Source organism: Tachysurus vachellii, chromosome 5, assembly GCF_030014155.1.
Source record: "Tachysurus vachellii isolate PV-2020 chromosome 5, HZAU_Pvac_v1, whole genome shotgun sequence".
NCBI lineage: Eukaryota > Metazoa > Chordata > Actinopteri > Siluriformes > Bagridae > Tachysurus > Tachysurus vachellii.
The window spans coordinates 28,640,140-28,662,058 of NC_083464.1; the positions used below are offsets into that span (position 1 = coordinate 28,640,140).

Genomic DNA, 21,919 nt, shown 5'->3' on the forward strand with positions numbered 1-21,919 from the left:
ATTATCTGGCTGTGGTAGTGTTTAGTAACATTGATGGATCTGGAAATAAAATAAAATAAATTAAAATAAAATAAAATGCCTCAGATGCAGTGAGCTGTTCCTACCACAAGGGGGCTGTAAACACTACATGTTACATCACTGAATACAGCAAAAATCAGGCCTTTTTATTTCTTACGTTTTTATTTATTTCACTGTTTTAATTCACTATTTATTTAGATATGCAAATGAATTGCAAAGAAGATTTTAAGCAATGAAATTAAAATAATTGTTTACTTAATTCAAATAAATGTTGAATAAAACATTAAACCAGCATGAATTTAGCTCCAGAAGAATAAATATTTTTTTGATTTATTTTTTTTTAACAAATAATGAAAAGAAAGTATAATACAAGCATTGTTTCCATATTTTGTCCAGACTGATACAATATCTCTTCATTTCCACTCTGTAAACAAAAGTGAACTAAATGTAATAGTCTGTGATGAAATATTACATTTTATCAATATTCATCGATTTGAAATAAAAAAAATGTGGGGAAATAATAAAGCTAGGTTCCAGGTAAGTGCATGTGTGTGTGTCGAAGCGTTTGGGGTTAAATCTTAACCCCAGTGTGTGTGAGAGAGGCAGTGTGTGTGAGAGAGGCAGAGCGAGATGAGGCCTCGAGATAAAACTGAGGATGTGTCAGAGTGCAGGCCAGTCGTCCTCCTGTGGCTCGGAGCGGTAGTGCTCACTGATGAAGGACAAGCAGGTTTCTGGGACAGAGAACGCTCCAAATTTCTCTGAGAACACACTGTGTTCGACGCCATCACACTCCAGGGGGCCGTCGTACTCCTCAGTGCAGAGTTTACCTGCAATTTCACACATTACACTCATTACTTCTTTCTTTCTTTTTTTCTTTCTCTCCCTCCTTTTGTCTTTTTCTTTTTTTCTGTTTACCCTCCTTTCTTCCTTGTTTCTTGTCCTGTTCTTTCTTTCTTTCTTTCTTTCTTTCTTTCTTTCTTTCTTTCTTTCTTTCTTTCTTTCTTTCTTTCTTTCTTTCTTTCTTTCTTTCTTTCTTTCTTCCTTCCTTCCTTGAAATGTTGCTAGCATGAGCATAAACACACTCCAGTGACGGAGCTGTGAAACATCTGCACGAGGACGCGTTTCCATGGAGGCGATTCCTCGTGTCACACGCGTCACTGATGGACGTCACTGACGGATGATCCACTCTTTTACTAAACCAGACTGATGACTATATTACCGGGTAATCTGTGTCCTATATTACTGACACGTGTGTGAGAGAGAGAGAGCGAGGGGGTTTTAGATGCATGTGTAAACTGCTGATCTACATAACGTACAGCTCTGTGTCAGTCACACTCATACTGAAACCTGTGTGTTTTCACAACACCTCTGCTGACACTTTAACACACGTGATTTAATATTTCCACTAAATCCTCTTATCTTGTAATATATATATATGCAGCACTTTAAGCCATGAACAAAGTATGAAACCCCTCGTCTGTAAAGTTCAGAGACATGACTAACAGTGTTGCCTTTGAGCCAGCAGCTATTTGCGACTGTATGCGGTTACTGAAAGCTGACAGCACTTCCTGTCAGCTCATTTCCTTTTCGTGAACAAAGGCGAGAATTGGTTTAGACGTAAAAAGGCGTAGAAGTCGCATCACACAACCGCACATTTCTAAATTCTAGCCCAGTTTCTGTAATGGAATTTTTTTTATATTGTGTATACTGACCTACTTTTCAAGAATGACTTTACTGTAGTTTATTAAAACACTACAGAAAATGGTACAGATTTATTCTCCTCACATCTCTGTGCTAATCAGCTCCACTCTTCACTTCTCGGAAGGTTCTCCACTAGATGTTAGATCGTGTCTGTTTGATCATTCAGTGTGATCATGTGTGATCATTCAGCTACAAGAGCATCAGTGAGAACAGACTCTGACATTGGGATGTCCAGGAGACTCCATTTCCTGTCCATCCCAGTGGTGATAAGTGGGGTTGAGTCAGAGTCAGGGCTCGGTGTTGGACACTCGAGTTCTTCACTCCAAACTTCACCTCCACACCAAGTTTTCATGGAGCTGCTTTGTGCACAGGAACATTGTCATGACGGAGCAGGGTTTGGACTTTTAGTTCAACTGAAGGAAACTGTGATGTTACACACAGAGATGTTCTGTACAACTCTGTGACTCAGGGAACAGTTTCGGGGAAGAAACACGTGGGTGTGATGGACAGGGGGCACATACTTTTGGCTGTACAGTGTGTGGACAGATACTGAGGTCAATATCTACAGAATTGGTATGTAAGCACATGCATTCAGTCCGTCACTGTGGAGTCTTGCAGTTCTCTATTTTGTGCTTGACTATTCTTCGATGTGATGTTTGATGACAACACTGCGCCTGACTGCCGTGTACTATCTTGAACGTTCTGCGGTTCAATAAAACTCTGCACTTGCATCCAAATCTGGGTGTCTTCTTTGGTTCTGAGTATGAGAGCCAGCGAGTGGCCCAATTACAACCAAAGGTGCCAATACTTTTATCTCTGTGAAATCAGAGACATCAAAATACAACTAAAATACAGGATTCATGCTTTTGTTTAACTGAATATTAAATGGTGTTCCAGTGAATGTATAGGGCACTAGGTAAGGTTTACAGCACCGCTCTGTTCTACCCTAATTAGGGAGCATGTGGGGTGAATATAAAGTTGGAACATGGCCTTTAACATTGTGAGGTTAAATACAGGGATCCTGAGGTTTGGACCATGTTCCTCTTTCTGAATTTCTTAAACTTCCGGAGTACTAAAGAATTTTAAGAACTGATGTGTGTGTGTGTGTGTGTGTGTGTGTGTGTCTGCGTCTCCTTACTATTATTGGTGGGTGTTTGTATCTCTGGGCTTCTCGGATACTTGATGACGTCTGGAGGAAGAGCAGGCGGGACGAAATTCTGTGAACTCCCCATCGTAATAACTGGTAACACACACACACACACACACACACACACACACACACACACACACACACACACACACACAATGCACAGTAATTACATATCTTGTTAACCACCAAGTTAATAGAATGAACACCATGAATTAAGTTTGTGTGTGTGTGTGTGTGTTTGTGTGTGTGTGTGTGTGTATGTGTGTGTGTGTTTCACACTCCTAAGCGAATTTCTGAAAGGATGTGATCTGGTATTACTGCTGTGTTATCAGAGTAATCTGTAAACCCTCACACATTGTATGGTGTGTCTGTGTCTCTGTGTGTCTGTGTGTTTCCGTTTCCATCATCTACATGGTCTCTACAATCAGAGCACTGATATGACACTCTTCAACCTTATTACAATCACACACTCACTATAACACACAATATTATATCCACACAAATGGGGATAAGTGTAGTGTAGTGAATGTGTGATTGTAGTGAGTGTGTGATTGTAATAAGAGTGTGTGATTATTCTGTGTGTGTGTGATTAGAGCAGATGAAATAAGAGCTCTGCTTTCTCACACACCATATATATATGTAAATGTAACTGGGTTAAAGGAGCATTTAGTTCTGTGACGTCACCACACACCACATCGACACGAAACCAAACCATGACTCCAACGCACAACACAGCAGTTGTGCAGTCATCATACACAACACGCAATAAATACCACTAAATTTAACAACATTCTTTAAACCCACTACCAAACAACAATATATGCTAATTAACACAAGCATGCACACACACACACACTCCTCGCTCACATATCCAGAGCCTCTGACATACAAACAGGTCTTACCTGCTTTTCTTTTTCTTTTCTTACACCTCAGACACATAACCCCAATAAAGACGAGGATGAGCGTCAGGATTAGCCCCGCCCACAAACTAGCAGGAATCATCCAATGACAACCTATAAGCAGAGGAACATCATGCTCAACATGTCTAGCATTTAGAGGTACAAACTCATGTTTGGGGCAATAATAATAATAATAATAATAATAATAATAATAATAATAATAATAATAATAATAATAATAATAATAATAGAGGGGCACAGTGGCTTAGTGGTTAGCACGATCGCTTCACACCTCCAGGGTTGGGGGTTCGATTCCCGCCTCCGCCTTGTGTGTGTGGAGTTTGCATGTTCTCCCCGTGCCTCGGGGGTTTCCTCCGGGTACTCCGGTTTCCTCCCCCGGTCCAAAGACATGCATGGTAGGTTGATTGGCATCTCTGGAAAATTGTCCGTAGTGTGTGATTGTGTGAGTGAATGAGAGTGTGTGTGTGTGTGTGCCCTGTGATGGGTTGGCACTCCGTCCAGGGTGTATCCTGCCTTGATGCCCGATGATGCCTGAGGCACAGGCTCCCCGTGACCCGAGGTAGTTCGGATAAGCGGTAGAAGATGAGTGAGTGAGTGATAATAATAATAATAATATTTACTCACGAGGTATGAAATCACCGCATTTAGCGTCTGTTTCTGCCGTTCCTTCTGATAGCAAATACCGACCCAGATCCAAACACCTAGGAAGGAACAAGTTCAGTCCAAAGATCAGTCAACACTGAGCAGTAACAAAGGTGGAGTAAAGAAGGTGAATGTTGGTGTTAAATGCTGTTTGATGGTGAATGATGGTGTTTGATGCTATTTGGATGATGGTGTTTGATGGTGAATGAAGGTGTTTGATGCTGTTTGAATGATAGTGTTTGATGGTGAATGATGGTGTATGATGGTGAATGATAGTGTTAGATGGTGAATGAGTGTTTGATGGTGAATGATAGTGTTTGATGGTGAATGATAGTGTTTGATGGTGAATGATAGTGTTTGATGGTGAATGATGGTGTTTGATGATGTTTGATGGTGAATGATGGTGTTTGATGGTGAATGATAATGTTTGATGGTGAATAATGGTGTTTGATGATGTTTGATGGTGAATGATGGTGTTTGATTGTGAGTGATAGTGTTTAATGGTTTGAATGCTGGTGTTTGATGGTAAATGCTGGTGTTTGATGGTGAATGATGGTGTTTGATTGTGAATGATAGTGTTTAATGGTTTGAATGCTGGTGTTTGATGGTAAATGATGGAGTTTGATGGTGAATGATAGTGTTTTATGGTTTGGATGATGGTGTTTGATGGTGAATGATAGTGTTTGGTAGTGAATGATGATGTTTGATGGTAAATGATGGTGTTTGATGGTGAATGATGGTGTTTGATGGTTTGAATTATGGTGTCTAATGATGAATGATAGTGTTTGATAGTGAATGATGGTGTTTGATGGTGAATGATAGTGTTTTATGGTTTGGATGATGGTGTTTGATGGTAAATGATGGTGTTTGATGGTGAATGATGATGTTTGATAATGTTTGATGGTGAATGATGGTGTTTGATGATGTTTGATGGTGAATGATGGTGGTTGATTGTGAATGATAGTGTTTGATGGTGAATGATAGTGTTTGATTATGTTTGATGGTGAATGATGGTGTTTGATGGTGAATGATGGTGGTTGATTGTGAATGATAGTGTTTGATGGTGAATGATAGTGTTTGATGATGTTTGATGGTGAATGATAGTGTTTTATGGTTTGGATGATGGTGTTTGATGGTGAATAATAGTGTTTTATGGTTTGGATGATGGTGTTTGATGGTGAATGATAGTGTTTGGTAGTGAATGATGATGTTTGATGGTAAATGATGGTGTTTGATGGTGAATGATAGTGTTTGGTAGTGAATTATAATGTTTGATGGTAAATGATGGTGTTTGATGGTGAATGATGATGTTTGATGGTAAATGATGGTGTTTGATGTTGAATGATGGTGTTTGATGGTTTGAATTATGGTGTTTAATGATGAATGATAGTGTTTGATAGTGAATGATGGTGTTTGATGGTGAATGATAGTGTTTTATGGTTTGGATGATGGTGTTTGATGGTAAATGATGGTGTTTGATGGTGAATGATGATGTTTGATGGTAAATGATGGTGTTTGATGGTGAATGATGGTGTTTGATGGTGAATGATGGTGTTTGATGGTTTGATTTATGGTGTTTAATGATGAATGATAGTGTTTGATAGTGAATGATGATGTTTAATGGTGAATGATGGTGTTTGATGGTGAATGATGGTGTTTGATGGTGAATGATGGTGTTTGATGGTGAATGATGGTGTTTGATGGTTTGAATTATGGTGTTTAATGATGAATGATAGTGTTTGATAGTGTATGATGGTTTTTGGATGGAGCTTGATGGTGAATGATGGTGTATGATGGTAAATTATGTTTGATGGTGAATGATAGTATCTCCATGGGAAGTGTGTGCATGTGTGAGTGTGTGTGTGTGTGTGGCTCTTCACCTGGTATGATTTTGACAAGTTGTGAGATAATCAGTCTTATTGTTGAAGGTTCCTGTAGGACATTGTTTACACACTGTGTCATGTGTGCTGTTATCTGAAAAAAAAAATCCCATCTGACTTTATTCACCCTTTCACTGTCCTTTTCTTCATGTGTTATTTTGGAACAGATTCATTTCCTCTTCCTGTATGGACTCTGTGTTGACAAATCTTTTCAACCTCGAGTCAGGTGAATTGATTTAAGTGCATTTGTTTCTCAAATGGTGTCCCAGGCAGTCCCTGGCTTCTTCTTCTTCTTTTTTTTTAAATGTTGGTGTAGATTGGTGAGCTAACTGACTTAAAATTGAAATCATTTTAATCTAAAAAAAAGCAGAGGCTTTACGTATCTGCATCGACCCAGACGTAAATGTACTAAAACATTCAGTACTCTGATAAGCATCATGAATATCAGGAAATCAAATGGAAAGAATCAAATCATGTTCACTGAGAGGAAACATGTCGACATGAATTACTTCAGCAGTAGAATAATTTAGTGTGTGCATGTGTGTGTGTGTGTGTGTGTGTGTAATAGACTCACGGTGAACAGAAACTCCTTGTCCTGGTGGGCAGAGTTTTACTTGCTTACAGCTCTCACAGTTCCCTTGTAATGCTGTTGTACAGTAGAAGCCCTCTATACACTTACACTTTGTGTTACTTTCGTTTGTGCAGGGCTCGGATATTTCCATATGATTGTCTGAGAGAAGAAACACCAGACACACACACACACACACACACACACACACAATTACACACCAACTAGCAATAAATAGGTAGTAGATATGATTAAAAGCTAAAATGTTTGTACGTCATTATTACATGAATCTAATTTCACACATTTAACTGTATTCAGATTCATAACATTTCAAATATTATGCTCACAACATTCCATTATTCAGGTATAGAGTTTCTACTTTACATTTACATTTACATTTACAGCATTTGGCAGACGCCCTTATCCAGAGCGACGTACATAAGTGCTTAAATCTCTAACATTGAATACATTAATGCTGGATCACTAAGTTACATACAAGATACCATGAGTTTAAAACATTTGTTCAAAGTTACAATGTAAAAGTGTCAAAGGTGTGTTTTTTTTTGTTTTTTTTTTAAATGCGAAAGATAAGGAAAGAAGTGCTAGTACATGCTTTTCAGTGCTAAAACATGAACAGCAGCAATATCTTTATTCCTAAAAATGACCATTAGCTCAGACATGTTACTGTTCTGAAAAAAAGGCAAAATATTACTAATTGTTTATTACAGGTATCATGGCAGGAGGTTATAATTATCCCTGGATGAAAAATTATTCACTGACATATTTATGATGCACTATAGTTTTGTGTCTTTAAATGTCTAAGGGGTGTAAAGATGGCAGCTCTGTTTCCTTCATTTAAAGAGAAAAAAAGCATTTTTATGTTAGTGTCTGATGGTGTTTAGAGAAGAAGAATGTTGATGTCTGGTGAAGAATGTGGGAGTATGATGGTGTTAGTTGGTGGTCATAGTTCTGTGGTGCCTGGGGCAGAAAAGGGAAGGGGGAGGCAAGTTCGGGAGCATTGGTGTTATGTGAAGAAGGTTGGTATCTGTTGGTGTTATGTGAAGAAATTTGGTGTCTGATGGTGTTATGTCAATAATGTGTGTGTTTAGTAAAGAATGTTGGTGTCTGTTGGTGTTTGGTGAAGAATGTGTGTGTTTAGTAAAGAATGTTGGTGTCTGTTGGTTTGGTGAAAAATGTATGTTTTAGTGAAGAATGTTGGTGTCTGTTGGTGATAAGTGAAGAATGTGTGTTTTTTTAGTGAAGAATGTTGGTGTCTGTTGGTGTTTGGTGAAGAAGAATGTTGGTGTCTGATTGTGTTTGGTGAAGAATGTGTGTGTTTAGTGAAGAATGTTGGTGTCTGTTGGTGTTTGGTGAAGAAGAATGTGTGTGTTTAGTGAAGAATGTTGGTGTCTGTTGGTGTTTTGTGAAGAAAGTCGGTGTCTGATGTGATATAATAGAAAGTCTTTGAGTTTTGATGAAGAACATTAGTCTTTGCTGGTGTTTGGTGGTGAAACTTACTCAAGCTACATGATCCACACTGAAAACACTTTTCCGAATAATAATCATCATCCAGGTAGTAGCCTTTAGGACACGGTTCACACTTGGTTTCGGAAGTTTGATTACAGTTAGATAACACCCGGCTCCCTGAAACAGAGAGAGAAATAAATTTCTGTTTTGTCTAATACAGTAATTCTTTCTGTTACTTAAGTATTAATCTAAAAGTTATGAGTTCGTTTCCAAAAACCAAACATTACAGCTGCGATGTAGGAACTTTTTTAAAGGTTACACAACACAAAAACATCTTCACGACACCCCAAAATTGAACCTGACCTTCTGAAGGTACATGTTTACATAAAATCCTAAACTCATACTACACAGACACATACACTGTGTCCTATTTATCTTTCATTTCTTTCCCACTGCGATAAAATTAAAAAGAAAAAACGAAATTCATAAAAGAAACAGATTTCTTACAAAAATTTCCTTGTATCAAAACAGTAAAATGTGTTACATTTATGGCTGTGTTATAGTTTAAAAAGCTTTAATCTGATCATAATGAGTTTTAAACACACACGAGTACACAAACTAAACGTGAACAAATTAAAACATTTTTCAAAACTTACCTTTTGGACATTTTTTGCAGCATGTGTGGTCAAATTTGTCTGAGTCGCAGGGCATTGCTACAAGTGTTCACAGTGTACAGTGTTTGAATAAAAAAAATAAAGTAAAATGAGTTGCCTTAAAGTTCCCTAAAGCTCTGTTGCTGATGTCGTTTCTCTTTGTGTTGGAGTTTGTCGCAGTTTACATGCTTTGTGCTGTCTCTGTCACTTCCTCTGTCTAATTCTGATTTTATCATCCCACCCATTCTCTCTCTTTCTCTCTCTCTCTCTCTCTCTCTCCATTACTCTTCTCTCATGCTACTTAAAAGTTAAAGGTGAACATGGGGGGGACGTATTTAAAAAGAAACACACTAATGTGTGTGTATGTGAGAGAGACAGAAAGAGAGAGAGAGAGAGAGAGAGAGAGAGAGAGAGAGAGAGAGAAAATAGATAGATAGATAGATAGATAGATAGATAGAGAGGGTCATGGTCAAATCTGTATGTACAGCTGAATTGAGAATGTTTGACAAGAAAGTGTTTTCTGGGAGTTGAATCATTTGACACATCTCACCAACAATAGTCGACTCCTTTCTCTCACAAACCACTATTAAAACGGACAAAGTGAACAATATCGACATGCAAGAATCCAACACCGAGACACCAACATTTTATTTGATTCAATTAAAGAAGTGTCCTAAAGAATTTCTAAAAAAAATAACCAGTACAGTAAGAGCTTACAGGTTTTAAACTCAACCACAAAACCGAAAAACAGGATGTTTAGTGACAAAAGTCTACAGAAGGTTCAATTCCTGTTTTTGAGTGTGTGGATGTACTGCCCCCTGTCTGGGGTGCTGTGCTACTGCTTCACACCTTCGTCATCTGGTACAGTGATTACTCTGTGGATATTTATCAGAATATCCAGTCAGTTGTGGCGGTAAGTGGTTTGAGAAGGAATTATAGAGCAAAAACCGCCACAGATAGAAGGAACAGAAGGGATCTGTGGTGAGAAGGTGACCCCTAGTGATGGTCCTCCCTGGACACAGGGTCAGAAAAATATTCTGTAACTTAGATTTGTTCAGTACTTATTTGTCCATGGGCTCAGAGGATCAGAGGAAGAGATGAGAAAACGGTGTAGTGTGTCTTCCAGTCTGAGACTAACAATTTAACTAGATTAAAATTTAACAATCCAGATTTGCCAGTTTGCCTACCGCAGCAATAGGAGCACAGAAGATGCAGTTTCCATGGCACTGCACTCTGTGCGCACACTCTTGGATAATAAAAATACCTATGCACGCATGCTGTTTGTTGACTTCAGCTCAGCATTTAACACCATCATTCCATCCAAGTTAATAGCCAAATTAGTAGATCTGGGCATTAACACCACAACTTGCAACTGGATCATGGACTTCCTGACCAACAGACCCCAGAAGGTTCGATCGGGCTCCATCTGCTCCAACACCATCACACTCAACACTGGTGTACCACAGGGCTGTGTGCTGAGCCCCTTCCTCTACTCCCACTTCACCTCCGACTGCAGGCCTGTGAATGGATCTAACGCCATCATCAAGTTTGCAGATGACACTACAGTGATCGGTCTCATCACCAACAATGATGAGACTGCCTACAGGGAGGAGATCCAGCACCTAGCCACATGGTGCAATGACAATAACTTGCTCCTTAACACCTCCAAAGCAAAGGAGCTCATTGTGGACTTCAGGAAAGAGACAGGAGGCACACATGACAACATCCACATCAACGAGATGGCTGTTGAATGCGTTTCTAGCTTCAAGTTCCTGGGGATCCACATCTCGGCAGACCTGTCCTGGACTACCAACACCTCCAGCCTGGTCAAGAAGGCTCACCAGCGCCTCTTTTTCCTGAGGACACTAAAGAAAAATCAGCTCTCCTCGGATATCCTGGTGAACTTCTACCGCTGTGCAATAGAAAGGATCCTAATCAGCCGTGTCACAGTCTGGTATGGAAGCTGCTCTGTTGCAGAGCGCAGGGCATTGCAGCGGGTGGTGAAAACCGCCCAGCGCCTCACAGGGACTCCACTTCCTGCCATGGAGGACATCCACAAGAAACGCTGTCTGCGTCGAGCTCGCAGCATTCTTAAGGACTCCTCTCATCCCGCCCATAGACTGTTCTCACTTCTACCCTCTGGCAGGCGTTTCAGGTGCCTCCGGACCAGGACCAGCCGACTAAAAAAGAGCTTTTTTCCTAGAGCTGTCTCTTTACTGAACAGCGAGGGGCAGTAGGATCAGCCCCTTCATTCTACTGCCAACCTCCACCCCCACACACACACACCTCTCTCACTTCGTTATTGCACTAACGGACTGTCTACACAAAATGATCACTTTTGCTCATTTGCTCATTTCTCACCCCACAATTAGTTATTGCACTAATGGACTGTTACATAAAACTATGCTCATTTGCACATCTGCTCTTCTTTTTTTTGCATTGCTGCTCACCATTGCCTTACATTGTATATACCCACCTAATTTCTATTCATAATAACAGAAATATACTATATTCTGTTCATAGTACATATCCCCCCTGTATATTTTGGTTATAGTAATAACAATATATTCTGTAAATATACCCTTCTGTAAATTTTAGTTTATAGTAATAGACATCTGTATATTATATTCATAGCACATATATATTCACCTGTATATTATATTCATAGTACATATATATTCATTTGTATATTATATTCATAGTACACACACATCTGTAAATTACTGTTTATAGTAATAACCATATTTTGTTACAGCATATATGCTTCTGTAAATCTGTATATTTGTTCATAGTATGCACACAACTGTAAATCACTCCATATTACCACTTATTTAACTTATTTAAATCTTGTACAAACTGTATATCCCGCACTTGCTGCTATTGCACTCTGGTTAGACCTAAACTGCATTTCGCTGCCTTGTACTTGTACATGTGTAGTGACAATAAAGTTGAATCTAATCTAATTTTGGTCAATTAGCAAGAAAAAAATGCCACTGTATTTCACTTAGATTTGAACGCTAACCCAGATTGAACATTATTCTGTATAACAGCGTAAGTGTGTTGCTAGGAAACTGTTGCTAGGTGAAGGAGTGGGCTAATGATTAGCAATGTAGCATTGAAGTCTTTTACACAGACATTGTACAGGACATTAGCAATTACTGCAGATTTGAAAGAAATTACCAAAAAAAGTTTCCGATTTTAGTTTTAGTTTGGTTTTCCCCTGCTGAGAAATGTCAGAGTTTTGGTTATATATCAGAACACTGTTGCTAGGTGACGGGAAAATAAACATGTAGCTGTACGCTTCTCATAAACAAGAGGCATTTGTATACAGAATTAAAAAAAAAAAAAAAGAATTAACTGTTTATTGTAAAACTTTTTTTATTTATTTATTTTATTCAAAAGAAGCTTTCAAAAAAGGTAGCTCTCTTATTTTTATCAAAAAGTCACAATGTTATACAGTCTATATATGTGTGTATATAATATAAATAAATACATATTAGGCAACATTAATTTACAATTAACGCTCTGGCCCCAAATCTGTGTAATACCCCGGGTTTAAATTTTTAAAAACACTAAACAACGACATAATTAATTTACTTAGTAAAGATGTGATCACTCCGTCTTGTCTGAATACTAGCTTGGTGTGGTGTGACCGTGCCAATGAGTCCTGTTTCAGACCTACAGTTTAAACATCATCATCCTGCGTGTGTGCGCGTGTGTGCGTTTATCTCACACAGAGCCTTCTTTGTGCAACACTCTCTCTCTCTCCACACACACACAGAGAGAGAGAGAGAGAGAGAGGGCAGGGTCTTTATTCTCTCTTCACATTATTGTTGGAGTGCTGGGCATAGAGATCGGGCCTCCTGGGTTTGCTGGGCAGGACGATCATCGCCAGAATGCTAATGATGTGCACATGGAAGTACATGGACCTGAGAGACAGAACAGTTATTTACTTTTTTCTCCCTAAATAGATACTCTTCTAAAATCCATAACATTTTAACAGTTCATCTTGTTCTACGATGGTTCTGATGCATAGATTCTCAGTAATTCTGTGTAAAAACCCAGTTCAGGTTGTGATGTCACAAAATATGTATGGAGAGTGCAAATTAGTAGTGTTAGAATGATATCTAAACATTCAGCTGTAAAACATGCTGAACAATGCTAGCTAGCTATACTGTGTTAAGTAAAGGGAGGTAATTGATGTTGGCATGGTAAGGTAAATAATAATAATTCATTTGCATATTCATGTTTAGTCACAGAACCTGCTGTTTTCTTCTTGAAGGAAATTTAATTCGAATGGAATGGAAACAAGTAAAATAAAGCTCAGGTTTGCAATAAGGTATCAAACTCAAGTGTTCCTGCCTGTAATAGATGATCGTCGGCTCCACGGCCAGCAGTAAAAACGGCATGACGGTGTAACAGATGGTCAGCTGCGTCGCCGCCCAGGTGATGATGTCATACGCCAGCTTGACAGAGTACGAATGTAAGAAATAGTGGCGGAAATTCCTGCGGACCTGCCAACACGACCCAGAGGAGCGTGTAGAAACATGCACATTTTATCATGAACAGAAAAGAAAAGAAACAAAAAAAAACTCACATTCACATGAAGAACTGTGATGTCACTCATGAGACTCAACTGACCTTCTTTACTGTAGTTTATTCTGTCAAAAAAGGGAAACAACGGCCATTCTGGCCTTGTGTGCAGGTGTGTGTGTGTGTGTGTGTGTGTGTGTGTGTGTGTGTGTGTGTGCAGACTTACAGCACGGGCGGCCAGCGTGATGGGGATCCCCAAGAGGAACGTGAAGTAATATCCAGGGTAAATTCCGTGCCACAACGCGGACAGCAAAAACGTCAGAGGCGTCCGGAATTGTGACACACGGTCATAGCACACACTATACACGCACAGGGGATTAGTAACATCAACAACAGCGTAATAACAAGAGAACAAGAAGAGGTAGAATTACAGTTTGTACCTCTTAAGCCACACCCCTGTCTGAATGTTCCAGTTGTCAATGAAGGATTTGAAGTTGGTCGCTGTCTGTTTAGGGACAGAAATATATTTGTACTTTTAGAACTTTTCAATGCCTTAATGCCCCATGACGCCTGAGATAGGCTCAGGCTCCCCGTGACCCAAGGTAGTTCGGATAAGCAGTAGAAAATGAGTGAGTGAGAACTTTTCAATGGGCGTGTCGTTGGGGCAGATGGGCGTGCCCTTTGGGCAGATAAGCGTGTCCTTGGTTAAATGGATGTGTAATTTGGGGCAGATAGGTGTGTCATTGGGGCAGAAAAAGATAAAATGTGACAAAAAAAATGCATGCAAAGAGAGGGAAATGATGTCAATGTGAGTCCTCAAACACACGCACTTTCTCATTTATGGCCTGTAAGCCACACCCACTCATACAGAGTTCATTTGCATATATGAATTATATCGATTTATACTAAAATTTTAGTGTCCAGTATATGATATTGTGAGTGTTGTAGATTATCATGTGTAGTAAAACTTGCCTGATCATTTTTTTTGTTTAAATAATGAACAAACTTGCCTCGATTTCCCAGATGTGGATGTTAGAGATGAGGTCCCAGGCCACGCGGCCATTCCGGTCAAATCCGCTGACGCCGTATCCCGCTGCATTATGGACTGCATCAGCTGAACAGAGGAACATCTTATACACTCAGAGGACATTAAAAAACAGAACACAATCCTAACAATCAGCCACATTGTGTAGCGACGTACACACACTTATACAGTGTTCTTACAAAAGCCCCATTAAAAACACCATGTCACGTCACGCCACTGTGCTAACAGTACACGCACTGAGTTAGAGTTTTCGAGCACATGATAGGACCAGGAACGAAGAACCCGACTCACCTAAAGTCCAAGCAAAGTAAAACTTCGGCCGAGCCGCCTGGATGGAGACGAATGCGTAAGCTAGCCTGCTGAGGAACGAGGCCTCGCTAATGAAGAGAGGGTCCACGTTGTAGCTGATCGGGAACCTTCTGGTGACCAGGAAGAACCAGAAGAGGCAGCCGACACACACTACCAACTTCTGACACACGACTCGCTGCGGAGGGAAGAGACAGCATCCGGGTCAACATACACATGCCCTTACACGGGTCAACATCAACATACACATACACAGCATCCGGGTCAGCATACACATGCACTCCTCCAGTTAGCAGTCTCAATACCCACAATGCACTGGGCTGTAGAATGATCAGCCATGTGATAGAAAAAAATTGCAGAGAACTACTTAAAACAAAATATTTATTTTATATTAAAATAAAGCTGATAATCAATTAATCATGTTAATGCTAGCACCCACATGCTAGCATAAATTGGTGTGTGTGTGTGTGTGTGTGTAAGTCTTTGTCTCTCACCACAGGCGATGGATGCGCTTGCGTGTTGTTGCCGTTGTGCTGCAGTTTGAGTTTGTTGTGAACGTGGTGTCCTTCTATGAACTCGATGTAGTCTCTGTAGCTGCTACACGGCCCCACCAGGATGCTCATGAAGTTCAGCGTGTAGCTCAGGTACTCCAGCAGCGTCGGCTGGGTGCTGTAGCACAAACACATGCTAAATCTCATTAGCTTAACTTCATCAGGCTAATCAGGTTAGCGCTAACAGGCTGAACCTGACCTTACAGCAGCACTATTCCACAAAGACATCAACAATATGACTCTTAACTGCACCCACAGCTGACGGATTTAGCATTAGCGTGCTAAAATGCTACATTTCAGTCAGTCAGTCACCGCATTGCGATTGTTATAAGATCAAATCAAGTGATTATAATTAGATCACATCATGTAGCCTAGCTGCTTCCTTCAGTCACGTCATAGCAATATTTTAGTAATAATATATATATAGAGAGAGAGAGAGAGAGAGAGAGAGAGAGATAAAGCCTTTGAGCAGGTTTACTTTATCGCTAGATAATTTTTTAGCTTGAGAACTTTTTATATTTTAGCATGTTTATCTCAGTGTCTGGCTTTTTAGCATGTTCTCTGTAACACTAGTTAACAGCTGAGTTACAAAGCTGACAGAAGACACACAAACACAAACACACACACACAAAGTGCACTGAAGTTCCCTTCCTCCTCACGATCTCATAGTTTAATGTAAACAAACTTTCTAACTCCTTAACCCTCACAAACACACCCTCAGTGAGCAGAGATTCACGCTAATCTCATACAGTTACACAAAGTTTAGCTCCCATCTGAACTCGCCTTGCTCCAGCCAGCACTGACCTCATGATCGTTCAGAATTATTGGCACCTTTTAACAAAGCTGGGTGAAATGATTCAATTAAAACAAACATAACGTGTAACAATTCATCTTTTCTTGCGTTTATTTAACCCATGTGAGGCTGTTTATAGAAAACATATTCTTTCTTTCATTATGGCTCTTAATGGTTTTTTTTGTGTGTGTGTGTGTGTGTGTGGGGGGGGGGGGGGTCTGCTAGTAATAACAGTTTTGTGATGGAACTGTGTAGAGAGCAGCTCGGTGTCATGGGTGTATTAAACACAGACATGCTGACAGACTGGTTCATCTACAATAGACACCAAGCCTGTGGAAGGACAACAGACATGACAGTGGAGGTGGAAAAAGACGATGCTGTGAGAGATCAAACCAGACTGAACACTTCAGCTCTACCACTTCTGCAACATCATGAGGAATCTGACGAGGTTTAGCCTGGAAATGTCTTTGTGTTCATAACACAATATTTATTGTTTAATATACCTCCATCTACACAATGTCAACCTGAAATCTGTGTGTGTGTGTGTGTGTGTGTGTGTGTGTGTGTGTGTGTGTGTGTGTGTGTGAGGACGTACACAACAGCCATATGTCTCTGTTCCACAGTGAGATCTTCCTGCTTGCGACATTTTCCTGAAAACACAAAAAAAACAAATGCTCGTTTGTGGTTAGGCTTTTTACCACTAATTCATTTGTAAGTTTATAAGTTTAGCCTGTTTATCCTCATGCTAGTTTGTGGTTTACATGTTATATCTCTAGCTGACATGATAGTCTGTTTCCTATAATGCTAATCCTAGATTGTCCCTTATTAAGGTTATCATAATGCTTATTCATGGTATGCTAGTTGGTGCTTAGTTAGTTTATCATAATTCTTGAAAACACAGTTTGTATTCATGCTAGTAAAAGCTAATACACAGATAAAGATCAGAATATTTGCTCTGCACTATAATGCTAGCTTGTGTTTCAGCTTGTTTCATGGTGTTCCCAGGAAACTAAATTCCAACCTATGGAGGTCACAGGAGTTGTGACTCCCTCACAATGACACGTTAGCTTTTAGGAGAAATGTACAAGCTCATATTTGGGGCATTAATGTTACTTTCTAATGTTATGATCTCATCTTTGTGGTATGTCACTTTACTGATGTGTCATCACAGATCTGGAGGTCTGAGGGAATCTTACCATCATGAAGCTGAAAGGCCAGAGTGGTGATCTTCTGCACCAGCATCATCAGAGGCCTGGGGAAAAAAGATTCGGTGGAATAAATCTAAGTGCTGACACATGGAAAGAGGAATTGGGTGCTTTAGTCATACAGGGTGTTGCGTTAAGTGCCAGAACTTAACATCTGACACAAGTGCATGCTGGGGTGGCCGTGGCCAGTTCCTGTCTGAGAGTGAGGAAATCAGTGGTGTGACCATCATGGTTTAATCTTGTGCTAAAATCACAGGGTTCATGTGGAAAATGAAAGACGATGCAGAAATAACACAAAGTTACATGTGGATTTCTAGCAATGAGAATGTGGCGTAAGAATGTGGAGAATATAGCAAACTCGACTGCTTCATACGTGTTGAGTAAATGTCTCCTTAAAGTGAACTTCACCATGGCAACAGCTTTTAAATTCTGTTTGTAAGTCAAGCGAGAATGGAAGTCCGTGTCACCCGAAACCTCTTCCATAAGTACAAACCCAGATGTTTAATATACCTCCATTTACACAAATGGAATATTATTTTCTATCCACATCACTTCCTGTTTCTCTTGGGAGGCGGGGCCTGAGGGTGGAGAACTAGGGTGGGGTGGAGTCACACCAAGCTGTGGAAAAAAAGGGACTCTGTTCCTGTATTGAGCTTCATGGTGAAGTTTAATTTCTGTATACAGATGATCATATGTTCCTCTTAGTCCTAAACCTGGGGAGATAGACATCTATCAGCCTTATAGCTCCAGAGCAAAACTAAAGACGCAATCACTGGGCATCAAACACTTTTTGTACAAGTTATAGATGGTCGTTGTGTCGTTATGCACATTTCAGACTATTTCTGTATAGAGCTCTGATTTCAGTTGATTCTTTGGACCAACGATGAAGAAAAACTCCATTATCAGCCCTGGCACAATAATGTTACCATGACAACCTGGATCAAGTTTATCACTAACACCAGTAAACAGTTGGTGTCAATCCACATTGGTATTAGTCACAGGAAAGGGGCGTGGCCTGAACACTTGAGATGGAATAATGCATGCTGTTCCTTTAAGAGCTCTATTATCAGATACTTTTTCAGAAAGGTGAATAAGTGCCAATACAGGTATTAGGCTACACTAGTACCTGACAAGGAGAGTGGGATTTCAGAATAAGCTCGCACAGTGAGGACGAGTGGCCTGCCCACAGTGACTCCACATTACCTCACACCTTTGTTGGTTTAAGGGTGTGGTGCAAAGTTTCAGCAAAAGAGAACCAACAAGATCAGCAGATAAGAACCAATATCCAGGCACAAGGTGTGGCTAAGGTGAGTAATGCAGACATTTTTCTCAATGAGTGTGTGTGTGTGCGTGTGTGTGTGAATGTACAGCAATGTGAATGTACATAAAAGTCTTCATGTGTAAATCCGTGCCATGATACTACCGGACGTCTCTCTATTTTTTTTAACATAAGGAATTTGAATGAACTTTTTAAATAAATTCGTACGACCAAATTAAACACTTACTGATAATCCACTGTGAGATATATCACTAAATTCTTTACCTGTGAACCTGTTTTTAATACAAAGGCTAAAGGTTAAAAGAGTCCCTTAATGATTTTTTTTTTAAATACAACTGACTGAAGGTTAATTTTTTTAATTTGACATCAATATCATATCATAAACCATGATAATAGAGGAGGAATTTATCATGATGTGAAATTGCAGTAGCTACACATTCGAACTCTGGAGCACTGGCTCAAGACGTGGGTCGTATTAACATACACACATACACACATTATTATATATTATATATCGGAGGCCTTATTAACTCTTCTCTCTTCTGATTTTTTTTTCCTTCCACGTGATTCATGTTCGCGATGTACGGTGTTGGGCTGAACACTTGGTTTTAGCTGTACGTCCATTCACGACCAGATTTTTGGAAACAAATATTTGGTCCACCATTTTGAGACCCACCCTGAGAAGTCTGTAGCAGGGATGCCGTAGTTGAAGATGAAGACCCTGCTGACCTGGCACACTGTGAGGTAGCCCATCGCCACAAGCATCGAGTACCTGAACAGAAATGTAAGAAACATGTTAGAAGAGACTTAGCATTAAGTATAATTAAAGATAACTTACAGGTTACAGTGATATGTGTTAGTATATTTACGCCCTTATCAAGTAGTCAGGTGGTAAATATCACACTCAAGGCACTTTATTAAGCATCATAATAGCAGAGAAACTATACAACTGTGTCTAATGTACACCTAATTTATTTTACAGCACATATGCAAGTGTTTCATTCCTCTTACATGACAGCTTACCAACAATTGGGAATTTTAAGGGTTATGTGTAGAACACAGTAATACAGGTTTCCATGTCAGAAGGAGTTCCATGTAGACATCAACCCCTGAAGAACCTTTAAAATGTAAACTGAGTGTGCAGGTACAGCACAAACCTCAAACTTCAAATAAGTCAGAATTTAGGTTCTCTGTACTTCTTCAGGGAAAAAAAACAAGGTTCTTCAAGGGTTCTTTACAGGTTGATTGAACAGTAATATGTTCTTAATTGGATTTACATAGAGTTTTTACTGAACTTTAAGAAATGTGGAGCTAATCCCAGGAGAGAATAAAAAGTAGTAAGGTGCTGAGAGAACAGCTGATTCTACCTACTATAACAAGTCACTACTTTTTTCCACAACGCTAATCATGAGTATAAACGGATAAATATTTTGGTGTGGCATCCCTTAATAATGTGACTCTTGGTGTTGATGATAAACAGAACATCTTTTGTTGGTGAAACAAAAGATGGAGCTTTAACAGCTCCACAGCTCCATCTCTTCAACTCGTTCTGGACAAACCGGGTCTCAAGTGACCATTGCACCTCGCCTACATAAATTTTATTTCAAAAGCACCACCAGGCAGAAGAACCAGCTGATCAGGTTCGTCTACTCACCTCTCATCCTGTTCTCAAGATGGCATTTGAAGCAAAAACTCACGTCTGTACAGCGTGTTTGAGAAGCTTCCAGCTGAAGAGATTCTTACCAGTGAACAGTGCGAGCGCTCGCTATCTTCAGGATGACGTAGCAGATGAGAGTAAGGACGAAGACGTGCAAGGAATACCTGCAGGACGAGATGAGGTTTCAGGTTGTGTGTAATTAATGCACACCTGTTAGTACGTGAGAGCGGTTACGGGACAGGTCCTGCAGGTTTCAAACTATTTCACACAATTACACTGCATCGCTCTTACCATCCGAAGCAGAATATAACAAACATCGACCCCAAGAAACTAGCGACGGCATGACGCACAGCTGGACCGGCCTGCTGAGGACTGAGACACAGACGAAACCAGAAGGCAGCAGCCAGGCCGAACATCTGGCACATGATAAAGTTCACCTACGGTGGAGGAGAACAGGCAAAGTTGTGTCTGGTATCCACAACACACACCTTTTCACATTGGGCCAAATTCACCAAGAACCAAATAAACGAACCTCACGAATCTGAGGCTGCACCAAACCTCACATTCTTCTCAATCACAAATTAAACAGAACTTCACCAGGGTTCTCACCTGATCCAGAGGAATTCCCATGAACCTGCTGATGGCCCTCAGAGATGTACAGCCCGTGGTCTGAAGCAGGAGGTCTGACTTGGGATCCATTCTGCATCCCTGAACTCCTTAAACTCCTTAAACTCCTAAAACTCCTGAAACTCCTGAAACTCCTGAAATTCCCTAGAGATCCGAGTGTCATCAACACCAACACGAGTTTTTGTACAATCAATATTCCTTCCACACAGAACCCCAAATCCTGGAATTCAGCGTAAATTCCACCGCAGCAACATCATCTCGAATGATCTCTAGCATTTGGAGAAGTTGGAGCAGGTTCTCGGGAAGGCGCGGCGCTGAAGAGTGGAGAGCAAGCTCGGGTTGCCAGGTTGGAGCTGTCCGAGTTTTCACAGTAGATAAAATCGTCTATTTACCGTACAGGATGTAAAATATAGACTTCATGACAGAACAGGTTTAACGATTTAATGACTAGAACTATAGTTTACTGTTAAATTGCATCAATAGTAAAATAATAAATTTGTTACGAGTTAGGATTTAAAACAGATTTATTTGATCATTTATTTAATCATATTTCTTATCATATTTATGAACTGAAAACAAATAATAATAATAATAATAATAATAATAATAATAATAATAATAATAATAATAATAAAAGAACAAAGGATGAAGGTTGAGTTAATATTATTATTATTATTTGATCTGGCAACATCCGTTGTGCCCCGCCCACTGTTTGCTATTGGTTACGCCCACAAGCCTGCTTTGGCACGTTGCTCTATATCTGCTTGTGTGATGGAGCTTAGGGTTTAATGTTAAAAAATGGTTTTGTTTTGTTACTGCTGTCTATTCTCTCTCTCTCTCTCTCTCTCTCTCTCTCTCTCTCTCTCTCTCTCTCTCTCTCTCTCTCTCTCCCCCCCTTAATAGCCTAGTAATAATTCCTAATTT

The 21,919-nt window shown here is 39.9% G+C and overlaps 2 protein-coding genes across 2 annotated transcripts; both read right to left on the reverse strand.

Annotated features, from left to right (window-relative positions):
* Positions 1 to 289: 289 nt before the first annotated feature.
* Positions 290 to 9,331, reverse strand: LOC132846316 (tumor necrosis factor receptor superfamily member 5-like). Its single transcript, XM_060870997.1, has 8 exons — positions 9,003 to 9,331; positions 8,398 to 8,523; positions 6,886 to 7,041; positions 6,312 to 6,405; positions 4,414 to 4,490; positions 3,772 to 3,882; positions 2,858 to 2,959; positions 290 to 845 (listed from the first exon to the last, which is right to left on the reverse strand). Exons 1-8 carry the CDS (start codon positions 9,055 to 9,057, stop codon positions 679 to 681), a joined length of 888 nt encoding a protein of 295 aa, XP_060726980.1. The 5' UTR covers positions 9,058 to 9,331; the 3' UTR covers positions 290 to 678.
* A 3,037-nt stretch (positions 9,332 to 12,368) lies between these two features.
* On the reverse strand, positions 12,369 to 21,286 carry mboat1 (membrane bound O-acyltransferase domain containing 1). Its single transcript, XM_060870981.1, has 13 exons — positions 20,978 to 21,286; positions 20,660 to 20,805; positions 20,455 to 20,532; positions 19,388 to 19,483; positions 17,424 to 17,479; positions 16,823 to 16,877; positions 15,378 to 15,552; positions 14,869 to 15,061; positions 14,543 to 14,646; positions 13,973 to 14,037; positions 13,759 to 13,891; positions 13,362 to 13,513; positions 12,369 to 12,928 (listed from the first exon to the last, which is right to left on the reverse strand). Exons 1-13 carry the CDS (start codon positions 21,065 to 21,067, stop codon positions 12,811 to 12,813), a joined length of 1,461 nt encoding a protein of 486 aa, XP_060726964.1. The 5' UTR covers positions 21,068 to 21,286; the 3' UTR covers positions 12,369 to 12,810.
* Positions 21,287 to 21,919: the final 633 nt, after the last annotated feature.